The following is a 23,234-nucleotide window of genomic DNA, read 5'->3' as shown; positions in this document are numbered from 1 at the left end:
TTTAATCAAACAAATTTTCAGTTGAAAAAGAGATAGCATCGATCAACAAAAGGTATCAATTTTTATTCCAATTATTATTGACATCTGTTCATCGATTTTTTTTAGTATCATTTATGACTTTAGAAATCAATTTTTATTTTCACCAAAAACTAAATACTCATTCCTTTTGTTTTTCTATGCAGCTTGATAACAAATCTTTGATCAACAATATGGACAAGGAATGGATATTTTTAGATAAGCACACTGATGAATATAATGCTGGATTGCATGCATTCCTTAATTATGCCTTAGAGCATGCTTCTTTTGAAGGTACAATCAAGTGTCCATGTAAAAGGTGTCATAATGGCTACAATAGACTGCCTGCTGTTGTTGAGCAGCATCTTTGGGTGGATGGCATGGATCCAAAATATGTTAACATCCCCTGGACTGAGCATGGTGAGCATTTACCAGCTGCAGTTGATCATAATATGGCAGGGCCTTCATCATATCAACCAGATTTTAATTTGTCGGGACCGTCATCACATCAACCAGATTCTGATGTGCAAGATATGTTGCACGATGTATTTGGTATGTACGAAGGTGAAGATGATTTACTAGAACCAGCAGAGACTACTGAAGGTCCATCCTTGCCTAACGGCCCTACCCCTGATGCACAAAGATTTTACCAGCTTTTAGAAAAAGCTGACGCTGAATTATACCCTGGTGCAGGAAAAAAGATGTTTGATTTTTTGATAAAGCTGTATCAAATAAAAGCATTGAACAGTTGGAGTGATGTATCGTTCACACAGTTGCTTGAATTGTTAAAGGCTTATTTGCCCCCAGGGGAAACTCTTCCTGCTTCTTTCTATTTAACAAAAAAGTTCATCAAAAGTCTCGGGCTGACATACCAGAAAATCGATGCATGTCCAAACGATTGCATGTTATATTGGAAGGAATATGCTTCAAACACAGTTTGTCATGTATGTGGTACAAGTCGGTACAAAGAGAATACCTCCCCTACAAAGAAGGTACCAGCCAAGGTTTTGCGTTACTTTCCATTAGGGCCAAGGCTTCAAAGGTTGTACATGTCTCGCCACACCTCTGAATTTATGGTTTGGCATTCTGAAAAGAGACCACGAGATGGGGTTCTACGTCATCCAGCCGATTCTCTTGCTTGGGAAGAATTAGACAAAATTGACAATAATTTTGGCTCTGATGGTCGAAATGTTCGTTTGGGTCTAGCCAGTGACGGATTCAATCCTTTCGGTATGATGAGCTTGTCCCACAGTACTTGGCCTGTTATCGTTACTGTTTACAATCTCCCTCCTTGGTTATGCATGAAAAAGTCATACATGATGTTATCGTTGCTCATTCCAGGCCCTAAAAGTCCAGGGAATGACATAGATGTGTACCTGCAACCTTTGATAGATGAATTGAAAATTCTATGGATAGAAGGGGTTCCTACGTATGATGCGTTCAAAAAAGAGGTTTTTCAGATGAGAGCTGCATTATTGTGGACTATAAATGACTTCCCAGCATATGCCATGTTGTCTGGATATAGCACAAAAGAATCTAAAGCTTGCCCAACTTGTGGTGAAGAGACTGATTCTTTTAGGTTGCATCACGGTAAGAAAGAAATCTACATGGGACATCGAAAGTGGCTGCCAGATAACCATATTTTTCGCACCTGGTATAATAACTTCAATGGATCAACTGAGCATCGTAAACCCCCTAAACCAATGACAGGTTTAGATTGTTTGAGGGCGTTAAGTGCATTGGAGTTCCAGTTTGGAAAGGGAAAGGAAACAAGCTCTAGTCGTAAAAGGAAACGAGTTCAAAATAATGATAACACAAAATACACAGGACCGTGGAGGAAGCAAAGTATTTTTTTTCAACTACCTTATTGGAAGGACTTATTATTGCGTCACAATATCGATGTCATGCATGTTGAGAAGAATGTTACAGAGAGTGTCATTGGGACTTTGCTTGGAATTGATGGAAAAAATAAAGATAGCTTAAAGGCACGCCTTGACATGGTCTTAATGGGTGTTAAGCATTCGCTCCATCCTGAGGCACGTGGTGACCGAACATGGCTACCCCCGGCGAAATACACTTTATCCAAAGACGAGAAGACACTAATGTGCAAAGTACTTGAGCCGGTTAGGGTGTCTGATGGATTTTCATCAAACATTCGTAGATGTGTAAGAGTTGATGAAAGAAAATTGGTTGGTCTTAAAAGTCATGATTGTCACATAATTATGCAGTATCTACTTCCAGTGGCCATCCGTCGTTCACTAAAACCGGACATAACCAAGGTATTATTGGAACTCAGTGCTTTTTTCAGACAATTATGTACCAAAGTTGGCACCGTAGACCATTTTCGCGCTTTGTCAAATCGGATTGCTGAAACACTTTGCAAATTAGAGATGATAATGCCACCATCTTTTTTTGATGTCATGGTACACCTTCTAATACACTTAGCAGACGAGGCAGCAATTGCAGGACCTGTGCAATTTCGATGGATGTACCCAATCGAAAGGTATGTCAAATAAATTTTTTGACGTCAAATAGCTTTTTTTTTTAGAAACATTTATACGTTTTAATTTCTGATTTATATATGGAAAAAGAAATTTAGTTGTCGACGTATGTTATAGTTATATAGATATATTGACAACATGATATATATGTGTATCGGCACTAGCATTTAATTACATAAACAATTTGACTGTTAACATGCCATTCAATTTACTTTATAGTTACTTTACTAACGCTTGTGAATATATATATATATATATATATATATATATATTTATAGCTACCCTATATATATCATATATATTTTGTTTATGATTGAGCTACAATTAATTTCACCATAAGGAGTGAATCTATGAATGATATCATAGCCAAGAATTAACCTTTTTTTTTCTTTTTTCTTTTTCCTATTTTCTTTTGAGCCAGATACTTACATGACTTAAAAAAGTATGTACGCAATAGGAGTCGGCCTGAGGCAAGCATCGCAGAGGGTTATATAATTGAAGAATGTCTATCATTTTGCACAATGTATCTGTCAGATGGAGTTGAGTCAAAAAGAACAAGAATTGGTCGTAATGCTGATGACCCTGGAATTGTTCCTCGTGAAGGATTACCATTATTTGTCGGGATGGGACGATCTATAGAACCAGGACACGAGTTTACACTAACTGACCTTGAGTGGGAACGCGCACATACACATGTGTTGATAAATTGCCCAGAGATTAAGCAACATCTAGAGTAAGTTATTTAATAATAATTGTTCATTATTGTGCTACCATTGATTAAACATAATTCATGTATCACTAACCAATCATTGTTGACATTGTTAGCAACCATGTGGCAAACACACAGCGGACTAAGAATAGACGCACAACTTTGATGGAGGCTGAAAGACAAGCAAATAATACATTTTCGATATATTTTCAGGAATTGGTAAGATTTTTTTTTCCCATATAAAGCATATATTTCTATAACACTTGTGTCATATATACAAATGAAGCATCATATTTTAATAATACAGATTGAGAAAAGAGTACAACGAAAAGAATTTGTCGACCCAGACATTCGAGCCTTGGCTATAGGACCAGATAAAAAGGCAAGGCGATTCAACAAGTACATCATGAATGGGTTTCGCTTTTTTGTTAAATCTATTGATGCTCAATCAAATACTCAAAATTGCGGTGTGTTTGTTAAAGCTGGGGTGAGTAGCTATGCTACTGCGGGAGATCGTAGACCAAGAGATGGTGTAAAAGACTACTATGGTGTACTAACAGACATCATTGAGCTAGATTATCACCATGGTCGGAAAGTCTTATTATTCGATTGTGATTGGGCAGATAATAGAGTTCGCAATAGAGCCGTCAAAATGGATGAGTATGGCTTCATTTTGGTAAATTTTGATCATCTACTTCCTAAACCGGACACTCTCATTCTTGCATCACAATCAGTGCAATTTTTCTATGTTCAAGACCCAACTGAACCGAATTGGCACACAGTGATCCGAACCCGACCCAGAGATTTATTTGATATGGGCACAGACATAGAACCGGAGCCTTATGATGCCCAAAATTTGATTGTAGGGATTAACGATGACGGAATAGCAAGAACAGACATGGACGGTGTTCTAGTGAATGATGTCATAGAATGAAATTGAAGTAGTTGTTTTTTTTTTTAACAAATTTTTTTTTTGGTAATTATTTTGTTGCAACTTTGGTACTGTTTAAAGGGTGTTATCTAGCAACCTTCGTAATTGGTAACCTCTTTTTAAATAATTGACTGATTAGAGGTACAGGTCTTTACCATTTTGGTTATTGAGTTATGTATATAAGGTTCTGTTGATTATTAAGCATGCAGAAATGGTTCATGATCAGCTTTGGACTTTTAAAGCTTTTGAATTGTTCGTGTGCAATGATTTCATTGGCCATTTAATATGCATTATTTGATCTACGTGATTATGGTGGCCCTGTTCTTGTATTCCAAAGCATACAAAAGAAAAAAAAATAAAAGAAGCTCAGGCCTGCTATTTACGTAATTATCCCCTCTACCTGTTTTCATCAAGTGCTGCCGTGTGGTTTTGATGGAGCTCTACGTGTTTGCTCCACACAGAGACAGTAAGGGTGCTGGAGGGAGAGAGACGGTAAAATCGCTTCTATTTGAGATCGGTCGGAGAGAGACAGTGTATAGCTTCCTTGGACATGATGAGCAGGTCTGGAGCTTTTGTGAGTTAAAGAGGAAGAACGCAGTACTACAACGAATTGATTGAGGTACAAACCTCTGTTTTTGTTTGCATTTTACAACTGGGTATATGGTGCATGATACATCGTGTTTCTCATACCCCTACCTGGGTTTTGTTAAAGGTTGGGGATTTACAGATTTGTAATATTGTATCGGTATCAGGTCCTATTATTTGTTATGATCTGGTTTGGATTCAATTTGATTATGATCTGTATTGTTATGGATTTTGAGGCAATGGAAGAGTATTGGGGAATGAAGGTATTACATTCTCAATTTGTTTAATTATTTGTTTATAGATTGTTCTTCATCATTAAATTTGATCAATATATCGTATTAGTGATATATTTCAGGAACAAGGCTCTCATGGTTGAGCCAACAAGGCAACAAGGCATCAATTTGCAGAACTGCTCATGTTGTTATCTTCACTTGCAAATACCCCATTTCCTCTGCCCTCATCTGAAATTGTCCCTTTTCTAGTTGGCATTCTAGAGTCAGATTCGAGCAATGTCGAAACCAAACAGTGGGGTGCACTTCACAACCTATCCACCATGTTGGACAATGCAGGAGATTTAGATTCCAATGGCGTAGTGGACACACTTTTGAAATTGTCCTCCGATAAAGAAATCTCTGAGAACGCTCTTGCAACATTGGGGAACTTGGTTGTGACCTTAATGGGGAAGAAGGCTATGGAAGAATCTTTTGTGCTTTTTCAAGCAGAGCGGAAAAAAAGAACCTGATGAGGTAGAAACTATATTCCTTTTATTTTATTCAGAAATCAACTAAATTGAATTATATAAAGAGGCTGTTTAGAGTTTGCAGTCAATTAGAAAACCACCACAGCTTCACGTTTTCAATTGGGGGACCTTCACGGGTGTAGAGAGCGGGACAAAATAGAGTGAGAGCGGGAGCAAAATGCCTGAAATCAAAAGGGAAACAATGGAAAAGAGAAATTGAGCGGGACAAAAGATTGTGTTGCCTCCAATTGTGTATTAAAATCCCTTCAAACTTTCAAATGGATAAGACGTGGTTCTGCTATGATACGCATATAAAACAACCACGTCTGTAGAAGTGGAGGTCAATTCCCTATCAGGTTTAACAATCAATTCTCCATCTCTCTCATCTCTCTGGTCTCAGTTGGAGGAGGTTTGCTTATCTCTGTTAATTACTATTCGTTTGGAGAATGGGTATGATTGTTTTTATTGATTTTTGTGGTTTTGACAGATGAGTCACCTATATGAGGATGAAGAGGATTACGAACAAAATGGATATGACGATAGTGAGACACAAGATGTTGGTGGCGACTTTAATATTCAACAAGACGACGACAGCGAGACACAAGATGTTGGTGGCATGTTTCATCAGCAAGATGACATCAATGTTTCGTCAGAGGCGACTGGGGGAATAAAGAAGCACCGTGGTCCAAACCAGAAGAATTGGGCAATGGAGGGTCGGGAAAAGCTCTTGTGGAATCGTTTTGGACTTCCTAAGGGTCCACGATTGAAGGTGGCAAGATTCTCAAGATTCTTGGGTATTTTGGCAAAAGACTTTACACTTTTTCCAATTAGTACACCTGACTACCGGAATTTCAATGCTAGTGACAATCTTGAAAGGGCTTGGAATCGTGTTAAGGTATATGTTGAATGTTTCAATCCTTTGTTAACATTGTCTTATATGTGACTTTCCATTATATTGTTGATGCGTGTAAACAATCTGTGCAGGAAACTATTGATTGGTCTAATCCTTGGGTTGCAAGTTTGGAAGGTAAAATCAAGAAAAGGGTGAAGAGCAAGTTAAATGAACGGTGGAAGCAATGGAAGTCTGAGTTGCGCAAAAAATGGTATAAACCATTCATGAACACACCACGTAGGTTTCAAAAGCCTAATGATGATCGTGTAAATGAGCGTCAATGGAAAATTTCTGTTGCAAACATGGACAAGAAGAAGCATCAGGTAAAAAGCAATTATTTCTTCTTCTTCATGTAGGCTAGATTTAATATTACTTACTGGTGTTCATATGTTGGAACACAGAGAATAGCAAGCATCAACAAAAGAAATCGGTCTCAAAAGAAGATGAACCAATCAACAGGGACTCGAACATATGCAAATGTCGCTCATGAATATGTAAGTGAAACTTCAGTGCATACCTTAAATGTTATGTTAGAACAACTTTAAGTCTATTCAACACTGGACAGAGCTATATCAAAGACTATATATGGACAGTAATAATTTCTTTTTCTTTGTTTCTGTTGGTAAAATCTTTAGTTTAAGTGATCTTTTGCTAGAGCATGTCCTAATTGATTATATCTGAAAGGATATTATCAGGTAGCCTGAAAGGATCGAGCTCCTCTGCATTGATTATATCTGTGAAGTTATGAACTTCATAATTGAAATATTCTAACTGTCAGATCGCTGCCACAGCAGCTTGTTTCATGTTTTGGGTTTTTCCTTCTCAAACCAATGTCAAACTCTGTTATCTACCAAATTGGAGGGGGAAAAAACCATAGGATTAGTTAGAGGATTATGATTTTATGAAATTCACATAGTTATTGCAGAGGAGCTCAATCCAACCTGCAAATGGCTAAAAGAGTACTGATCACCCAAATAAGACTTGAAGAAAACGTTGATACACCGTGTGAAGCTTTAAAGCTTGACTTGCAGGCTCTAGGGATTGTGCCACTGATTCAAAACTTTAACTTAAATCTTGTCACTGAAATCAAAATCAATACTTACTGCACTTTTGAGATATCTAGCTTTACTCTTTTGGGATTAATCTAAGTAGTAATTTTAAAACTTCTATGACACAAGATACAATAACATTTGTTTTCAACTCTTTGTATCTTTGTTTCTTCTCTCTCTTACCTGCCCACCTTCTTGTATATCTAGTCCATATTTTGAATATATATATACAATCTATTGCACAGGAAATTTCCCATGGTAAAGAGCCAGATAGGTGGGAGTTATTTAAATTAACTCATCAAAGGAAAGGGTCCCAAGAACCAATCGATGCAGCATCTGCAAAGGCAATTGTAAGCTAATTTATCTTTAGTTTTATTATACTTGTAGATATTTCGTGTCTCATTTCCTTATGGTCTATCCATTACATTTGTTGTAGGCGGATTTTGAAGAGGCTGAACAAAAGAGGCTAAGCATGAATGTTGACATCACTGCTCCAGAAATCCGTGAAGAAATGTATGCTGAAGTTCTTGGTAAGGAGAAGGGGAACAGAGTGAGAGGTGTTGGAGCAGGGGTTACTTGGGATGAAGTCCCTGGAATCCATGTTGAAGAGCGAGGAGTATCAAGAGAAGTGAAACAGTTGCGAGAGCAATTGGAAGAGCAAGCGAAAAAGGCACAAGAGAGAGAAGCACACATGATGGAGGAACTACAAAGCAAAATGGCTGACCAAACAAAACGGATGGAACAATTGCTTGAAGTAAGATGCGTAGAGATGGCACTCCAAAAAATGGGAGAGATGTTTAAACAATGCGGAATATCAGTGGATACACAAGAAGATGTCATGCAAACAATGTCTCAGTTTGCTCGTGACACGTCTCAAAGGCCGTCGACTGTTGTTTTTTCACCAGATGATGATGTCTACCGTCCTACAATGCCATTTGATTGCCCCAATATGCAAATTGATTAATCAAGTAAGTATATATTTATCTTTGCATTTTGACTATATTTATTGGATCTGGAACTTTTTTACAGTTCATATTATGATTTTGTACATATGCTATTTCTGAGTAGTAACTCGTCTTTAACTTGGTCCATATGTTTAGGAATCATGCCCCTATCAGCCATTATGCAACAAGAACGGGAGCTAATCTTGTGGAGATGGTGGTCATTGCTTCAAGACTATTAGGATTTCAATTCAATGTCATGTTAGGATTTCAATTCGGTACTAGATTAGGATTTGAATTTGGCATTTATTTCAAATTATGTAGACCTTATAAATAACAAAACTATTTATGTACTTCTGGTAAAATTTAAATGTTAGTGGATTTGATTTTAAATGTGAATATTTCATTGAGGTTCTTCTTTGCAGTGGTGTTATAATGGTTGTAATCATGAAACAATTGATAATGAGATATTAGATTATTACTAATTTGAATTTTCATAATAGCGGGTTTTTTTATAAAAAAAATTTGTTCTGAATATTAATGGTAGGTTTCAATAATATTTTTTTTTAATATAAAAATTCAAATGATACCTTTATCATAGGGTATCCAACGCATAATGGATACTGAAGAAGATTCTTTGATTTTTTGCTTAATTAACGTCAGATAAAAATTTATAATATTAAATGAAATATTAAGGTATTTTGTATCGTATACGTATAAAATCAGTATTTTTATATTTTGATTAATATATAAATATAAATTAAAAGAAAATAAAGAGAGAGAGAGAAAAACATTAATATAACATTTAAAATAAAATAAAAAATAGAGACACCAAAGTCAAAAGCGTGGCTTTTGCTTACTAGAGCCTGCAATAGAGGATACCCTTTTTCATTCCGTGGCTGCACCGTACCTAATGACTTTTTGATACGGTTATCCATATTCTCTAGAGCAAAAGATACAGAAAAATTAAAGTGTTCTATAAGGCATATGCTAGTAGTGACAGAAGTGAGAATGTGAGATATAAGAAACATGGACTACCTACGCTATGTCTAGGTTAATTATGCATGTACAATCTGTGTGCACCATCAACATCAATTAATATTTGCAGATCATGAGGATGATGAGTTATGTTCAAGAGGATGCTTCTTAATAGAATCTGATTCAGTTTATTTCTTTCTTGGTAGCAGATGAAGGTGGAATATCATCATCTATCGGATATTTCTGCAGAGAGCAATTAAAAGAATAATTTAGATAGGTTAATAAGATGATTTGAAATCAATGCTCTAGCTTAAGCACCAAATATAGGCCAGTTAATGTACCCCATGAATATGAATGTTTAAGAATAATTACTTTAACATCTGTCAAGTCCACATGAAGCTCCTCTAAGAAACTAATGAATTCCATGAAATTCTCTTCTGTTGGGCAATAATGACCGCTATAGGACCATACAGCCTGAACAGAATGTAAGTAAGAGGTTCTAAAATGTATGGCAAGAAAACTATTGATCTAACGTTGAAACTTGTCTATTGAGAAACACACCTCAAGAAGCCCATTAAGAGCAACCAGTCTTCCGGCTGCAATGGTGGCACCTCCAGCTAGAAAACTAGAGTGCTGGAAAAGGCGTTTCTTCTTCTCCCCTACGTACATGTTCCTTGATGTGCTGAGTACAAAGATCCATTTAGAACCTTCAGGAGTATTCACAAGGTTCCCACTTTGTTTGTACATAAGCTTCCCACTTTCCACAATCACTTCATAAGCATCCCTCTCTTTCTGTAAGAAAATTATATATACAGAAAACACACCATTAACCAAAATCACCCAATAAGCTTCACCTTTGTTTCATACTATATTTGAATACTTACTGGTCCAAGGTATTTAATGCATTGATGATGCAGTTCAGTTCTTGGGCACTTGTCGAGATTCACTTCTTTGCCATCTCCAACATCCAGCCTTCATTTTGGTTGGAGCAACAAAAGATCACAAAAGAAGCCACAACAAAAAACTCAAAAATGAGAAATTGGTTTCTGCAAAAATTCTACCAGTAGAAGAAAGGTTGAAAGCTCCCACTATTAAACCACACATCATAATACAAGTACAGATTCTGTCCATAACGATGGCGTGGATCAATCTGTACAGCAGAAACAGAAGGAGACCAAGTTTATTCATGTAACGATAAAGCTCCCACACTCATTGCGATACAAAGAAAATAATTATATATGCAAGTAATGGAATTTGCTTAGTTCAGTTAAATAGTCAACTAAAAGTGCCAGCAACTTATTACAGGTTCCCAAATGCTGTATTGACATGAAAAAATATAAATGAAAAATCCATGCTAGATACAGTAGTATATATTGTCAACCTGACCCGAGATCATTCAGAAACTTTATTCAACTACGTTAAATGAAGTAATGAGGAAAATATGAGGAAAATATGAAAATATGAAGTAATGTCTTATATATATATAAGATAAATATATACTTACTTGATTAATCAATTTGCATATTGGGGCAATCAAATGGCATTGTAGGACGGTAGACATCATCATCTGGTGAAAAAACAACAGTCGACGGCCTTTGAGACGTGTCACGAGCAAACTGAGACATTGTTTGCATGACATCTTCTTGTGTATCCACTGATATTCCGCATTGTTTAAACATCTCTCCCATTTTTTGGAGTGCCATCTCTACGCATCTTACTTCAAGCAATTGTTCCATCCGTTTTGTTTGGTCAGCCATTTTGCTTTGTAGTTCCTCCATCATGTGTGCTTCTCTCTCTTGTGCCTTTTTCGCTTGCTCTTCCAATTGCTCTCGCAACTGTTTCACTTCTCTTGATACTCCTCGCTCTTCAACATGGATTCCAGGGACTTCATCCCAAGTAACCCCTGCTCCAACACCTCTCACTCTGTTCCCCTTCTCCTTACCAAGAACTTCAGCATACATTTCTTCACGGATTTCTGGAGCAGTGATGTCAACATTCATGCTTAGCCTCTTTTGTTCAGCCTCTTCAAAATCCGCCTACAACAAATGTAATGGATAGACCATAAGGAAATGAGACACGAAATATCTACAAGTATAATAAAACTAAAGATAAATTAGCTTACAATTGCCTTTGCAGATGCTGCATCGATTGGTTCTTGGGACCCTTTCCTTTGATGAGTTAATTTAAATAACTCCCACCTATCTGGCTCTTTACCATGGGAAATTTCCTGTGCAATAGATTGTATATATATATTCAAAATATGGACTAGATATACAAGAAGGTGGGCAGGTAAGAGAGAGAAGAAACAAAGATACAAAGAGTTGAAAACAAATGTTATTGTATCTTGTGTCATAGAAGTTTTAAAATTACTACTTAGATTAATCCCAAAAGAGTAAAGCTAGATATCTCAAAAGTGCAGTAAGTATTGATTTTGATTTCAGTGACAAGATTTAAGTTAAAGTTTTGAATCAGTGGCACAATCCCTAGAGCCTGCAAGTCAAGCTTTAAAGCTTCACACGGTGTATCAACGTTTTCTTCAAGTCTTATTTGGGTGATCAGTACTCTTTTAGCCATTTGCAGGTTGGATTGAGCTCCTCTGCAATAACTATGTGAATTTCATAAAATCATAATCCTCTAACTAATCCTATGGTTTTTTCCCCCTCCAATTTGGTAGATAACAGAGTTTGACATTGGTTTGAGAAGGAAAAACCCAAAACATGAAACAAGCTGCTGTGGCAGCGATCTGACAGTTAGAATATTTCAATTATGAAGTTCATAACTTCACAGATATAATCAATGCAGAGGAGCTCGATCCTTTCAGGCTACCTGATAATATCCTTTCAGATATAATCAATTAGGACATGCTCTAGCAAAAGATCACTTAAACTAAAGATTTTACCAACAGAAACAAAGAAAAAGAAATTATTACTGTCCATATATAGTCTTTGATATAGCTCTGTCCAGTGTTGAATAGACTTAAAGTTGTTCTAACATAACATTTAAGGTATGCACTGAAGTTTCACTTACATATTCATGAGCGACATTTGCATATGTTCGAGTCCCTGTTGATTGGTTCATCTTCTTTTGAGACCGATTTCTTTTGTTGATGCTTGCTATTCTCTGTGTTCCAACATATGAACACCAGTAAGTAATATTAAATCTAGCCTACATGAAGAAGAAGAAATAATTGCTTTTTACCTGATGCTTCTTCTTGTCCATGTTTGCAACAGAAATTTTCCATTGACGCTCATTTACACGATCATCATTAGGCTTTTGAAACCTACGTGGTGTGTTCATGAATGGTTTATACCATTTTTTGCGCAACTCAGACTTCCATTGCTTCCACCGTTCATTTAACTTGCTCTTCACCCTTTTCTTGATTTTACCTTCCAAACTTGCAACCCAAGGATTAGACCAATCAATAGTTTCCTGCACAGATTGTTTACACGCATCAACAATATAATGGAAAGTCACATATAAGACAATGTTAACAAAGGATTGAAACATTCAACATATACCTTAACACGATTCCAAGCCCTTTCAAGATTGTCACTAGCATTGAAATTCCGGTAGTCAGGTGTACTAATTGGAAAAAGTGTAAAGTCTTTTGCCAAAATACCCAAGAATCTTGAGAATCTTGCCACCTTCAATCGTGGACCCTTAGGAAGTCCAAAACGATTCCACAAGAGCTTTTCCCGACCCTCCATTGCCCAATTCTTCTGGTTTGGACCACGGTGCTTCTTTATTCCCCCAGTCGCCTCTGACGAAACATTGATGTCATCTTGCTGATGAAACATGCCACCAACATCTTGTGTCTCGCTGTCGTCGTCTTGTTGAATATTAAAGTCGCCACCAACATCTTGTGTCTCACTATCGTCATATCCATTTTGTTCGTAATCCTCTTCATCCTCATATAGGTGACTCATCTGTCAAAACCACAAAAATCAATAAAAACAATCATACCCATTCTCCAAACGAATAGTAATTAACAGAGATAAGCAAACCTCCTCCAACTGAGACCAGAGAGATGAGAGAGATGGAGAATTGATTGTTAAACCTGATAGGGAATTGACCTCCACTTCTACAGACGTGGTTGTTTTATATGCGTATCATAGCAGAACCACGTCTTATCCATTTGAAAGTTTGAAGGGATTTTAATACACAATTGGAGGCAACACAATCTTTTGTCCCGCTCAATTTCTCTTTTCCATTGTTTCCCTTTTGATTTCAGGCATTTTGCTCCCGCTCTCACTCTATTTTGTCCCGCTCTCTACACCCGTGAAGGTCCCCCAATTGAAAACGTGAAGCTGTGGTGGTTTTCTAATTGACTGCAAACTCTAAACAGCCTCTTTATATAATTCAATTTAGTTGATTTCTGAATAAAATAAAAGGAATATAGTTTCTACCTCATCAGGTTCTTTTTTTCCGCTCTGCTTGAAAAAGCACAAAAGATTCTTCCATAGCCTTCTTCCCCATTAAGGTCACAACCAAGTTCCCCAATGTTGCAAGAGCGTTCTCAGAGATTTCTTTATCGGAGGACAATTTCAAAAGTGTGTCCACTACGCCATTGGAATCTAAATCTCCTGCATTGTCCAACATGGTGGATAGGTTGTGAAGTGCACCCCACTGTTTGGTTTCGACATTGCTCGAATCTGACTCTAGAATGCCAACTAGAAAAGGGACAATTTCAGATGAGGGCAGAGGAAATGGGGTATTTGCAAGTGAAGATAACAACATGAGCAGTTCTGCAAATTGATGCCTTGTTGCCTTGTTGGCTCAACCATGAGAGCCTTGTTCCTGAAATATATCACTAATACGATATATTGATCAAATTTAATGATGAAGAACAATCTATAAACAAATAATTAAACAAATTGAGAATGTAATACCTTCATTCCCCAATACTCTTCCATTGCCTCAAAATCCATAACAATACAGATCATAATCAAATTGAATCCAAACCAGATCATAACAAATAATAGGACCTGATACCGATACAATATTACAAATCTGTAAATCCCCAACCTTTAACAAAACCCAGGTAGGGGTATGAGAAACACGATGTATCATGCACCATATACCCAGTTGTAAAATGCAAACAAAAACAGAGGTTTGTACCTCAATCAATTCGTTGTAGTACTGCGTTCTTCCTCTTTAACTCACAAAAGCTCCAGACCTGCTCATCATGTCCAAGGAAGCTATACACTGTCTCTCTCCGACCGATCTCAAATAGAAGCGATTTTACCGTCTCTCTCCCTCCAGCACCCTTACTGTCTCTGTGTGGAGCAAACACGTAGAGCTCCATCAAAACCACACGGCAGCACTTGATGAAAACAGGTAGAGGGGATAATTACGTAAATAGCAGGCCTGAGCTTCTTTTATTTTTTTTTCTTTTGTATGCTTTGGAATACAAGAACAGGGCCACCATAATCACGTAGATCAAATAATGCATATTAAATGGCCAATGAAATCATTGCACACGAACAATTCAAAAGCTTTAAAAGTCCAAAGCTGATCATGAACCATTTCTGCATGCTTAATAATCAACAGAACCTTATATACATAACTCAATAACCAAAATGGTAAAGACCTGTACCTCTAATCAGTCAATTATTTAAAAAGAGGTTACCAATTACGAAGGTTGCTAGATAACACCCTTTAAACAGTACCAAAGTTGCAACAAAATAATTACCAAAAAAAAAATTTGTTAAAAAAAAAAAACAACTACTTCAATTTCATTCTATAACATCATTCACTAGAACACCGTCCATGTCTGTTCTTGCTATTCCGTCATCGTTAATCCCTACAATCAAATTTTGGGCATCATAAGGCTCCGGTTCTATGTCTGTGCCCATATCAAATAAATCTCTGGGTCGGGTTCGGATCACTGTGTGCCAATTCGGTTCAGTTGGGTCTTGAACATAGAAAAATTGCACTGATTGTGATGCAAGAATGAGAGTGTCCGGTTTAGGAAGTAGATGATCAAAATTTACCAAAATGAAGCCATACTCATCCATTTTGACGGCTCTATTGCGAACTCTATTATCTGCCCAATCACAATCGAATAATAAGACTTTCCGACCATGGTGATAATCTAGCTCAATGATGTCTGTTAGTACACCATAGTAGTCTTTTACACCATCTCTTGGTCTACGATCTCCCGCAGTAGCATAGCTACTCACCCCAGCTTTAACAAACACACCGCAATTTTGAGTATTTGATTGAGCATCAATAGATTTAACAAAAAAGCGAAACCCATTCATGATGTACTTGTTGAATCGCCTTGCCTTTTTATCTGGTCCTATAGCCAAGGCTCGAATGTCTGGGTCGACAAATTCTTTTCGTTGTACTCTTTTCTCAATCTGTATTATTAAAATATGATGCTTCATTTGTATATATGACACAAGTGTTATAGAAATATATGCTTTATATGGGAAAAAAAAATCTTACCAATTCCTGAAAATATATCGAAAATGTATTATTTGCTTGTCTTTCAGCCTCCATCAAAGTTGTGCGTCTATTCTTAGTCCGCTGTGTGTTTGCCACATGGTTGCTAACAATGTCAACAATGATTGGTTAGTGATACATGAATTATGTTTAATCAATGGTAGCACAATAATGAACAATTATTATTAAATAACTTACTCTAGATGTTGCTTAATCTCTGGGCAATTTATCAACACATGTGTATGTGCGCGTTCCCACTCAAGGTCAGTTAGTGTAAACTCGTGTCCTGGTTCTATAGATCGTCCCATCCCGACAAATAATGGTAATCCTTCACGAGGAACAATTCCAGGGTCATCAGCATTACGACCAATTCTTGTTCTTTTTGACTCAACTCCATCTGACAGATACATTGTGCAAAATGATAGACATTCTTCAATTATATAACCCTCTGCGATGCTTGCCTCAGGCCGACTCCTATTGCGTACATACTTTTTTAAGTCATGTAAGTATCTGGCTCAAAAGAAAATAGGAAAAAGAAAAAAGAAAAAAAAAAGGTTAATTCTTGGCTATGATATCATTCATAGATTCACTCCTTATGGTGAAATTAATTGTAGCTCAATCATAAACAAAATATATATGATATATATAGGGTAGCTATAAATATATATATATATATATATATATATTCACAAGCGTTAGTAAAGTAACTATAAAGTAAATTGAATGGCATGTTAACAGTCAAATTGTTTATGTAATTAAATGCTAGTGCCGATACACATATATATCATGTTGTCAATATATCTATATAACTATAACATACGTCGACAACTAAATTTCTTTTTCCATATATAAATCAGAAATTAAAACGTATAAATGTTTCTAAAAAAAAAAAGCTATTTGACGTCAAAAAATTTATTTGACATACCTTTCGATTGGGTACATCCATCGAAATTGCACAGGTCCTGCAATTGCTGCCTCGTCTGCTAAGTGTATTAGAAGGTGTACCATGACATCAAAAAAAGATGGTGGCATTATCATCTCTAATTTGCAAAGTGTTTCAGCAATCCGATTTGACAAAGCGCGAAAATGGTCTACGGTGCCAACTTTGGTACATAATTGTCTGAAAAAAGCACTGAGTTCCAATAATACCTTGGTTATGTCCGGTTTTAGTGAACGACGGATGGCCACTGGAAGTAGATACTGCATAATTATGTGACAATCATGACTTTTAAGACCAACCAATTTTCTTTCATCAACTCTTACACATCTACGAATGTTTGATGAAAATCCATCAGACACCCTAACCGGCTCAAGTACTTTGCACATTAGTGTCTTCTCGTCTTTGGATAAAGTGTATTTCGCCGGGGGTAGCCATGTTCGGTCACCACGTGCCTCAGGATGGAGCGAATGCTTAACACCCATTAAGACCATGTCAAGGCGTGCCTTTAAGCTATCTTTATTTTTTCCATCAATTCCAAGCAAAGTCCCAATGACACTCTCTGTAACATTCTTCTCAACATGCATGACATCGATATTGTGACGCAATAATAAGTCCTTCCAATAAGGTAGTTGAAAAAAAATACTTTGCTTCCTCCACGGTCCTGTGTATTTTGTGTTATCATTATTTTGAACTCGTTTCCTTTTACGACTAGAGCTTGTTTCCTTTCCCTTTCCAAACTGGAACTCCAATGCACTTAACGCCCTCAAACAATCTAAACCTGTCATTGGTTTAGGGGGTTTACGATGCTCAGTTGATCCATTGAAGTTATTATACCAGGTGCGAAAAATATGGTTATCTGGCAGCCACTTTCGATGTCCCATGTAGATTTCTTTCTTACCGTGATGCAACCTAAAAGAATCAGTCTCTTCACCACAAGTTGGGCAAGCTTTAGATTCTTTTGTGCTATATCCAGACAACATGGCATATGCTGGGAAGTCATTTATAGTCCACAATAATGCAGCTCTCATCTGAAAAACCTCTTTTTTGAACGCATCATACGTAGGAACCCATTCTATCCATAGAATTTTCAATTCATCTATCAAAGGTTGCAGGTACACATCTATGTCATTCCCTGGACTTTTAGGGCCTGGAATGAGCAACGATAACATCATGTATGACTTTTTCATGCATAACCAAGGAGGGAGATTGTAAACAGTAACGATAACAGGCCAAGTACTGTGGGACAAGCTCATCATACCGAAAGGATTGAATCCGTCACTGGCTAGACCCAAACGAACATTTCGACCATCAGAGCCAAAATTATTGTCAATTTTGTCTAATTCTTCCCAAGCAAGAGAATCGGCTGGATGACGTAGAACCCCATCTCGTGGTCTCTTTTCAGAATGCCAAACCATAAATTCAGAGGTGTGGCGAGACATGTACAACCTTTGAAGCCTTGGCCCTAATGGAAAGTAACGCAAAACCTTGGCTGGTACCTTCTTTGTAGGGGAGGTATTCTCTTTGTACCGACTTGTACCACATACATGACAAACTGTGTTTGAAGCATATTCCTTCCAATATAACATGCAATCGTTTGGACATGCATCGATTTTCTGGTATGTCAGCCCGAGACTTTTGATGAACTTTTTTGTTAAATAGAAAGAAGCAGGAAGAGTTTCCCCTGGGGGCAAATAAGCCTTTAACAATTCAAGCAACTGTGTGAACGATACATCACTCCAACTGTTCAATGCTTTTATTTGATACAGCTTTATCAAAAAATCAAACATCTTTTTTCCTGCACCAGGGTATAATTCAGCGTCAGCTTTTTCTAAAAGCTGGTAAAATCTTTGTGCATCAGGGGTAGGGCCGTTAGGCAAGGATGGACCTTCAGTAGTCTCTGCTGGTTCTAGTAAATCATCTTCACCTTCGTACATACCAAATACATCGTGCAACATATCTTGCACATCAGAATCTGGTTGATGTGATGACGGTCCCGACAAATTAAAATCTGGTTGATATGATGAAGGCCCTGCCATATTATGATCAACTGCAGCTGGTAAATGCTCACCATGCTCAGTCCAGGGGATGTTAACATATTTTGGATCCATGCCATCCACCCAAAGATGCTGCTCAACAACAGCAGGCAGTCTATTGTAGCCATTATGACACCTTTTACATGGACACTTGATTGTACCTTCAAAAGAAGCATGCTCTAAGGCATAATTAAGGAATGCATGCAATCCAGCATTATATTCATCAGTGTGCTTATCTAAAAATATCCATTCCTTGTCCATATTGTTGATCAAAGATTTGTTATCAAGCTGCATAGAAAAACAAAAGGAATGAGTATTTAGTTTTTGGTGAAAATAAAAATTGATTTCTAAAGTCATAAATGATACTAAAAAAAATCGATGAACAGATGTCAATAATAATTGGAATAAAAATTGATACCTTTTGTTGATCGATGCTATCTCTTTTTCAACTGAAAATTTGTTTGATTAAATTTTGTTTCCTGAACCTCAATTCATAGCACCTCAACATCAATGTGATTGAGTGGTTTGCATTGGATGTGCACAACGTGCACAGTTATTAAACATGGAAGTGCTCCCGTGCACAATTAGTATTGGATTTGGAAAGTTATCAATGCATAATTAACATTGGATATGGAAAAGGGTGCACAATTTGCATTGGATATGGAAACTGAAATTGTAGCTATTGGTTACCATATTGGATACAAAAACAAGGAAACGTGGCTAATAAAAACTAAATATGATTATCCGTATGTTAGAGAAAAATATGGAATCTTATTTGTAAGTCAATTCAATTGAAACTTTTTTTTTTTAACTCATTCTCAATTTGCACCTAATATATTAGAAATAATTGATATGCTGCAAATTAAAATGGATAATTATGTCGGCGAATTAAACCTGGTTAATAATTATACTTGAAATACCACCAATTTTTGCTAAACGTATGACAATTTAATGGATACATATTGCATAATTTATTTTGCAATTATGCCCATTAACTTATAATACTAAAACTCTAATAACATATTAAATCTAAAAACATAAGAAAATAATGAAACATATATTTTTTGCAATACGATTGAATATGGAAGTGCACCAATGCACAATTAGAATTGGATTTGGAAAGTCAATGCGTAACTAACATTGGATACGGTAAAAGGTGTACAATTAGCATTGGATATGGAAATTGAAATTGTAGCTATTAGTTACCATATTGGATACGAAAACAAGGAACGTGGCTAATAAAAATTAAATACGATTATATGTATGTAAGAGAAGAATTTGGGATCTTATTTGTATTTTGACTTTTAACCACTACATTTAAAACTTTTTTTTTTTTGAAAACTTATTCTCAATCTACACCTAATATATTAGAAATAATAGATATACGGCAAACTAAAACTCATAATTATGATGGCAAAGTAATCTGGTTAATAATTATATTTAAACAACCATCAATTTTTATTAAATGTTTGACAATTTAATGGATACAGATATGCATAGTTTATTTTGCAATTATGCCCATTAACTAATTATACAAAAACTCTAATAACATTTTAAATATAAAAACACAAGAAAATAATGACACATATACTTTTTGCAATACGGATTGCAAGGAAAGATGATTAATTTGTAAATTTGAAAAAATTAAATACAATAAATAATTAGATATTATTACTTCACACTCTTAACCGTATCTATATCAGATACTTATCTGAATATTTAATATAATATATTAATTTAGTATTTTATTTAGCAATGAATACGGATTTTTGTCTTTAATAAATGTATTAACTTACTTTTATTGATTATATTTTTTATTTTGTCACTGTTATCTGTACCCATAAAACAAAGAATACTAAAAATATAAAAGGGTGTCATTTGCTTTACTCAAATGATACACTTAGAAAAGTGTATCCAAAATGGGTGGCCGCTAGAGATTTTGCTAGTAGTGGTTTTAAAACTCTTCGTGTTTTAAACTCTGGATTTGAAGTCTTGAAAGGTTTATATACAGGGAGGATTGGTCAGACGGTCAGACCGTTACAGTTAAAAGACTATTGAACAGGTATACTTCTCTCTCCGGAACGAATTCGTAAGTGCTCTCTAGGTGTGAAAGGGAGGATCAGTCAATCATAGTACCTTCACAATACTTTTCAAGAATATGTTCACTCACTTCATTGCTTTTATTGTTCTACTGCAGAGAAAATTGTCATTTTATTTCAAAGAGTACTTGAAAGGATATTGTTAAGGAGATGTCCAAGAAAAGAAGAAACCACATACAAAAGGAGAAGCAAATTATATATGACAAAGTCATACCAAACAAACAAAGATTGTCAATACCACGCTCAATCATCTATTTGATTTATTTTATGTTCAGAAATGCATCTGTTTAATATGTCTTTGTTTCTACTATACGTTTGATTTTGGGTTTTTATCAGAGGTGGGGTCTGAACTATGTCTGACCGGACTGAATGGTACCTGGACTTTTAAAATGATCAATTAGGTACCTGAACTTCCAAAACCACATCATTAAGGTACTTCCGTCTATATTCCGTTAATCCTCCGTTAATTGCAGGGATAAATCAGACATTTCACCCAAATTGACCACTAAAATGACTGTTATAACCTCATCTGACATTTTGTCTATTTCCCTCCTTTCTATCTTAATTTCCCTCCAAAAAAATTGACTCTTCCCCCAACACTATTCATGTAAAACTTTTCATCAAATTTTACCTCCAATTATTGTCTTTCGATAAATAATAATCAACATCTCAACATCAAGTTTTCTTGAATAATTTTTATTGTTCTTCAAAAATTGGCCTAACATAATGAAATACCAAATTATTCAAGTTTTACCTCCAATTATTGTCTTTCGATAATAAAATTAGCCTAACATAATGAAATACCAAAATTAGCCTAACATAATAAAACTTTTCATCAAATTTTACCTCCAATTATTGTCTTTCGATAAATAATAATCAACATCTCAACATCAAGTTTTCTTGAATAATTTTTATTGTTTTATTGTCCAATTGGTCCCAAACCCTAATAAAAATTATTCAAGAAAACTTGATGTTGAGATGTTGATTATTATTTATCGAAAGACAATAATTGGAGGTAAAATTTGATGAAAAGTTTTATTATGTTAGGCTAATTTTGGTATTTCATTATGTTAGGCTAATTTTATTATCGAAAGACAATAATTGGAGGTAAAACTTGAATAATTTGGTATTTCATTATGTTAGGCTAATTTTTGAAGAACAATAAAAATTATTCAAGAAAACTTGATGTTGAGATGTTGATTATTATTTATCGAAAGACAATAATTGGAGGTAAAATTTGATGAAAAGTTTTACATGAATAGTGTTGGGGGAAGAGTCAATTTTTTTGGAGGGAAATTAAGATAGAAAGGAGGGAAATGGACAAAATGTCAGATGAGGTTATAACAGTCATTTTAGTGGTCAATTTGGGTGAAATGTCTGATTTATCCCTGCAATTAACGGAGGATTAACGGAATATAGACGGAAGTACCTTAATGATGTGGTTTTGGAAGTTCAGGTACCTATTTGATCATTTTAAAAGTCCAGGTACCATTCAGTCCGGTCAGACATAGTTCAGATCCCACCTATGATAAAAACCCTTTGATTTTTACTCATGACCTTCTTGACATTTGCCTTGACCTTCGCAGTGTCAAAGGACGTGCCGTAAAATACAAGGGCACCCACAAAGCTGCAAAATTAACCTTCAGGGATGTTATTTTTTCTATGTCCTTTCTCGTAGCATTGGTTGGACTACTCTCATCAGGCATGAGCCAAGAGTCGTAACTAGGATAATCATATAGCTAGGTTAATTTGGTGCAGTTCTGCTTTCTATACCAAGCCTATCAAAGAGATGGAGATCTTCATATTTGACCGGAACTTTAACGTTCCTTGGTGGGAGCATCAGAACTTCTCCCTTAAGAGGATTGAATAAGAAGCATGGACCTCCATACTTGATATCTCTAAAGCAAACCAAGTTATAGAAAACAAATTGTACATCGTAGTTAGATAGGTTCATGTTGCATGAGATGCTTGGCATACTTGTATCTTTTCTTTCAATGAGGTGCCATCATATTCCAACGAGTGGAACCCCTGCATTAAGCATCTGGATTCCGGGTATGATTTAGCAAGAAGCATAAGTTGAGATACTTCGGCCAATCGGCCGCAGCGTTGGTAGCAGAATTATCTGAACGCCATATGTGCTTTGTAACATAGGACTGAGTGTCGACTATGTTCTTCAATATCCTGAAGAGAAATGAGACCATTGCGGATGCAAGTTCGTCGGCAAAACTGTTTTTTAATTTTTATTTTTAGACCATTGCCAATGTAAGTTTGTTACTGTATAAAGGGATAACGGTATTTAATTATTTACTTGGGGCTGTAGAATGATCGGTCTCTCTCTCTCTCTCAGACACACGCCAACCCATTTGCATGTCTTC

At 36.0% G+C, this 23,234-nt stretch overlaps 5 protein-coding genes across 16 annotated transcripts; 2 read left to right on the top strand and 3 right to left on the bottom strand.

Annotated features, from left to right (window-relative positions):
• The first annotated feature begins 209 nt into the window (after positions 1 to 209).
• On the top strand, positions 210 to 4,159 carry LOC112184726. The gene is made up of 6 exons (XM_024322962.1): positions 210 to 2,138; positions 2,244 to 2,294; positions 2,464 to 2,518; positions 3,051 to 3,249; positions 3,342 to 3,444; positions 3,533 to 4,159. The coding sequence occupies exons 1-6, from the start codon at positions 210 to 212 to the stop codon at positions 4,157 to 4,159; spliced, it is 2,964 nt and encodes a 987-aa protein (XP_024178730.1).
• A 484-nt stretch (positions 4,160 to 4,643) lies between these two features.
• LOC112184725 lies at positions 4,644 to 8,716 on the top strand. 6 transcript variants are annotated; one of them, XM_040515682.1, is made up of 9 exons: positions 4,649 to 4,775; positions 4,909 to 5,004; positions 5,224 to 5,487; positions 5,968 to 6,375; positions 6,465 to 6,695; positions 6,774 to 6,866; positions 7,667 to 7,771; positions 7,858 to 8,389; positions 8,522 to 8,716. In XM_040515682.1, exons 4-8 carry the CDS (start codon positions 5,968 to 5,970, stop codon positions 8,383 to 8,385), a joined length of 1,365 nt encoding a protein of 454 aa, XP_040371616.1. In that variant the 5' UTR covers positions 4,649 to 4,775; positions 4,909 to 5,004; positions 5,224 to 5,487; the 3' UTR covers positions 8,386 to 8,389; positions 8,522 to 8,716. The 6 variants fall into 6 exon arrangements, with proteins under 6 accessions (XP_040371614.1, XP_040371616.1, XP_040371613.1 ...); XM_040515679.1 differs by having other exon boundaries at positions 5,097 to 5,487; XM_040515678.1 differs by having other exon boundaries at positions 5,084 to 5,487.
• A 503-nt stretch (positions 8,717 to 9,219) lies between these two features.
• Positions 9,220 to 14,590, bottom strand: LOC112184724. Of its 7 annotated transcripts, XM_040515483.1 has the most exons (13): positions 14,459 to 14,585; positions 14,230 to 14,325; positions 13,747 to 14,150; positions 12,859 to 13,266; positions 12,539 to 12,769; positions 12,368 to 12,460; positions 11,463 to 11,567; positions 10,845 to 11,376; positions 10,402 to 10,490; positions 10,225 to 10,312; positions 9,902 to 10,132; positions 9,713 to 9,814; positions 9,224 to 9,583 (listed from the first exon to the last, which is right to left on the bottom strand). In XM_040515483.1, exons 4-8 carry the CDS (start codon positions 13,264 to 13,266, stop codon positions 10,849 to 10,851), a joined length of 1,365 nt encoding a protein of 454 aa, XP_040371417.1. In that variant the 5' UTR covers positions 13,747 to 14,150; positions 14,230 to 14,325; positions 14,459 to 14,585; the 3' UTR covers positions 9,224 to 9,583; positions 9,713 to 9,814; positions 9,902 to 10,132; positions 10,225 to 10,312; positions 10,402 to 10,490; positions 10,845 to 10,848. The 7 variants fall into 7 exon arrangements, with proteins under 7 accessions (XP_040371422.1, XP_040371416.1, XP_040371418.1 ...); XM_040515482.1 differs by having other exon boundaries at positions 9,222 to 10,132; XM_040515484.1 differs by having other exon boundaries at positions 9,222 to 10,132; positions 13,747 to 14,137.
• On the bottom strand, positions 9,524 to 10,553 carry LOC112189425 (IQ domain-containing protein IQM1-like). Its single transcript, XM_040513527.1, has 6 exons — positions 10,548 to 10,553; positions 10,402 to 10,490; positions 10,225 to 10,312; positions 9,902 to 10,132; positions 9,713 to 9,814; positions 9,524 to 9,583 (listed from the first exon to the last, which is right to left on the bottom strand). Exons 1-6 carry the CDS (start codon positions 10,551 to 10,553, stop codon positions 9,524 to 9,526), a joined length of 576 nt encoding a protein of 191 aa, XP_040369461.1.
• Positions 14,591 to 15,075: 485 nt separating the features above from the next.
• On the bottom strand, positions 15,076 to 19,021 carry LOC112184723. The gene is made up of 6 exons (XM_024322959.1): positions 17,093 to 19,021; positions 16,937 to 16,987; positions 16,713 to 16,767; positions 15,986 to 16,184; positions 15,791 to 15,893; positions 15,076 to 15,702 (listed from the first exon to the last, which is right to left on the bottom strand). Exons 1-6 carry the CDS (start codon positions 19,019 to 19,021, stop codon positions 15,076 to 15,078), a joined length of 2,964 nt encoding a protein of 987 aa, XP_024178727.1.
• Positions 19,022 to 23,234: the final 4,213 nt, after the last annotated feature.

The sequence above is a fragment of the Rosa chinensis genome, chromosome 2 (genome assembly GCF_002994745.2).
Source record: "Rosa chinensis cultivar Old Blush chromosome 2, RchiOBHm-V2, whole genome shotgun sequence".
Classification (NCBI taxonomy): Eukaryota; Viridiplantae; Streptophyta; class Magnoliopsida; order Rosales; family Rosaceae; genus Rosa; species Rosa chinensis.
The sequence above is the reverse complement of the archived record's forward strand: the minus strand, read 5'-3'. Positions and strand labels throughout refer to the sequence as shown.

Coding starts and splice junctions, on each gene's coding strand:
- LOC112184726 (XM_024322962.1), top strand. CDS start 210: ATGGACAAGGAATGGATATTTTTAGATAAGCACACTGATGAATATAAT. Junction 2,295..2,463: donor TAAAACCGGACATAACCAAG/GTATTATTGGAA, acceptor TACACTTAGCAG/ACGAGGCAGCAATTGCAGGA. Junction 3,250..3,341: donor GAGATTAAGCAACATCTAGA/GTAAGTTATTTA, acceptor TGACATTGTTAG/CAACCATGTGGCAAACACAC.
- LOC112184725 (XM_040515680.1), top strand. CDS start 5,968: ATGAGTCACCTATATGAGGATGAAGAGGATTACGAACAAAATGGATAT. Junction 6,696..6,773: donor TGGACAAGAAGAAGCATCAG/GTAAAAAGCAAT, acceptor GTTGGAACACAG/AGAATAGCAAGCATCAACAA. Junction 7,772..7,857: donor CAGCATCTGCAAAGGCAATT/GTAAGCTAATTT, acceptor CATTTGTTGTAG/GCGGATTTTGAAGAGGCTGA.
- LOC112189425 (XM_040513527.1), bottom strand. Junction 10,313..10,401: donor TTTCAACCTTTCTTCTACTG/GTAGAATTTTTG, acceptor ACCAAAATGAAG/GCTGGATGTTGGAGATGGCA. Junction 9,584..9,712: donor TGGACTTGACAGATGTTAAA/GTAATTATTCTT, acceptor TGCTCTCTGCAG/AAATATCCGATAGATGATGA.
- LOC112184724 (XM_040515485.1), bottom strand. CDS start 13,266: ATGAGTCACCTATATGAGGATGAAGAGGATTACGAACAAAATGGATAT. Junction 11,568..12,367: donor CAAATGTCGCTCATGAATAT/GTAAGTGAAACT, acceptor TCTATTGCACAG/GAAATTTCCCATGGTAAAGA. Junction 11,377..11,462: donor CAGCATCTGCAAAGGCAATT/GTAAGCTAATTT, acceptor CATTTGTTGTAG/GCGGATTTTGAAGAGGCTGA.
- LOC112184723 (XM_024322959.1), bottom strand. CDS start 19,021: ATGGACAAGGAATGGATATTTTTAGATAAGCACACTGATGAATATAAT. Junction 16,768..16,936: donor TAAAACCGGACATAACCAAG/GTATTATTGGAA, acceptor TACACTTAGCAG/ACGAGGCAGCAATTGCAGGA. Junction 15,703..15,790: donor CGATATATTTTCAGGAATTG/GTAAGATTTTTT, acceptor TTAATAATACAG/ATTGAGAAAAGAGTACAACG.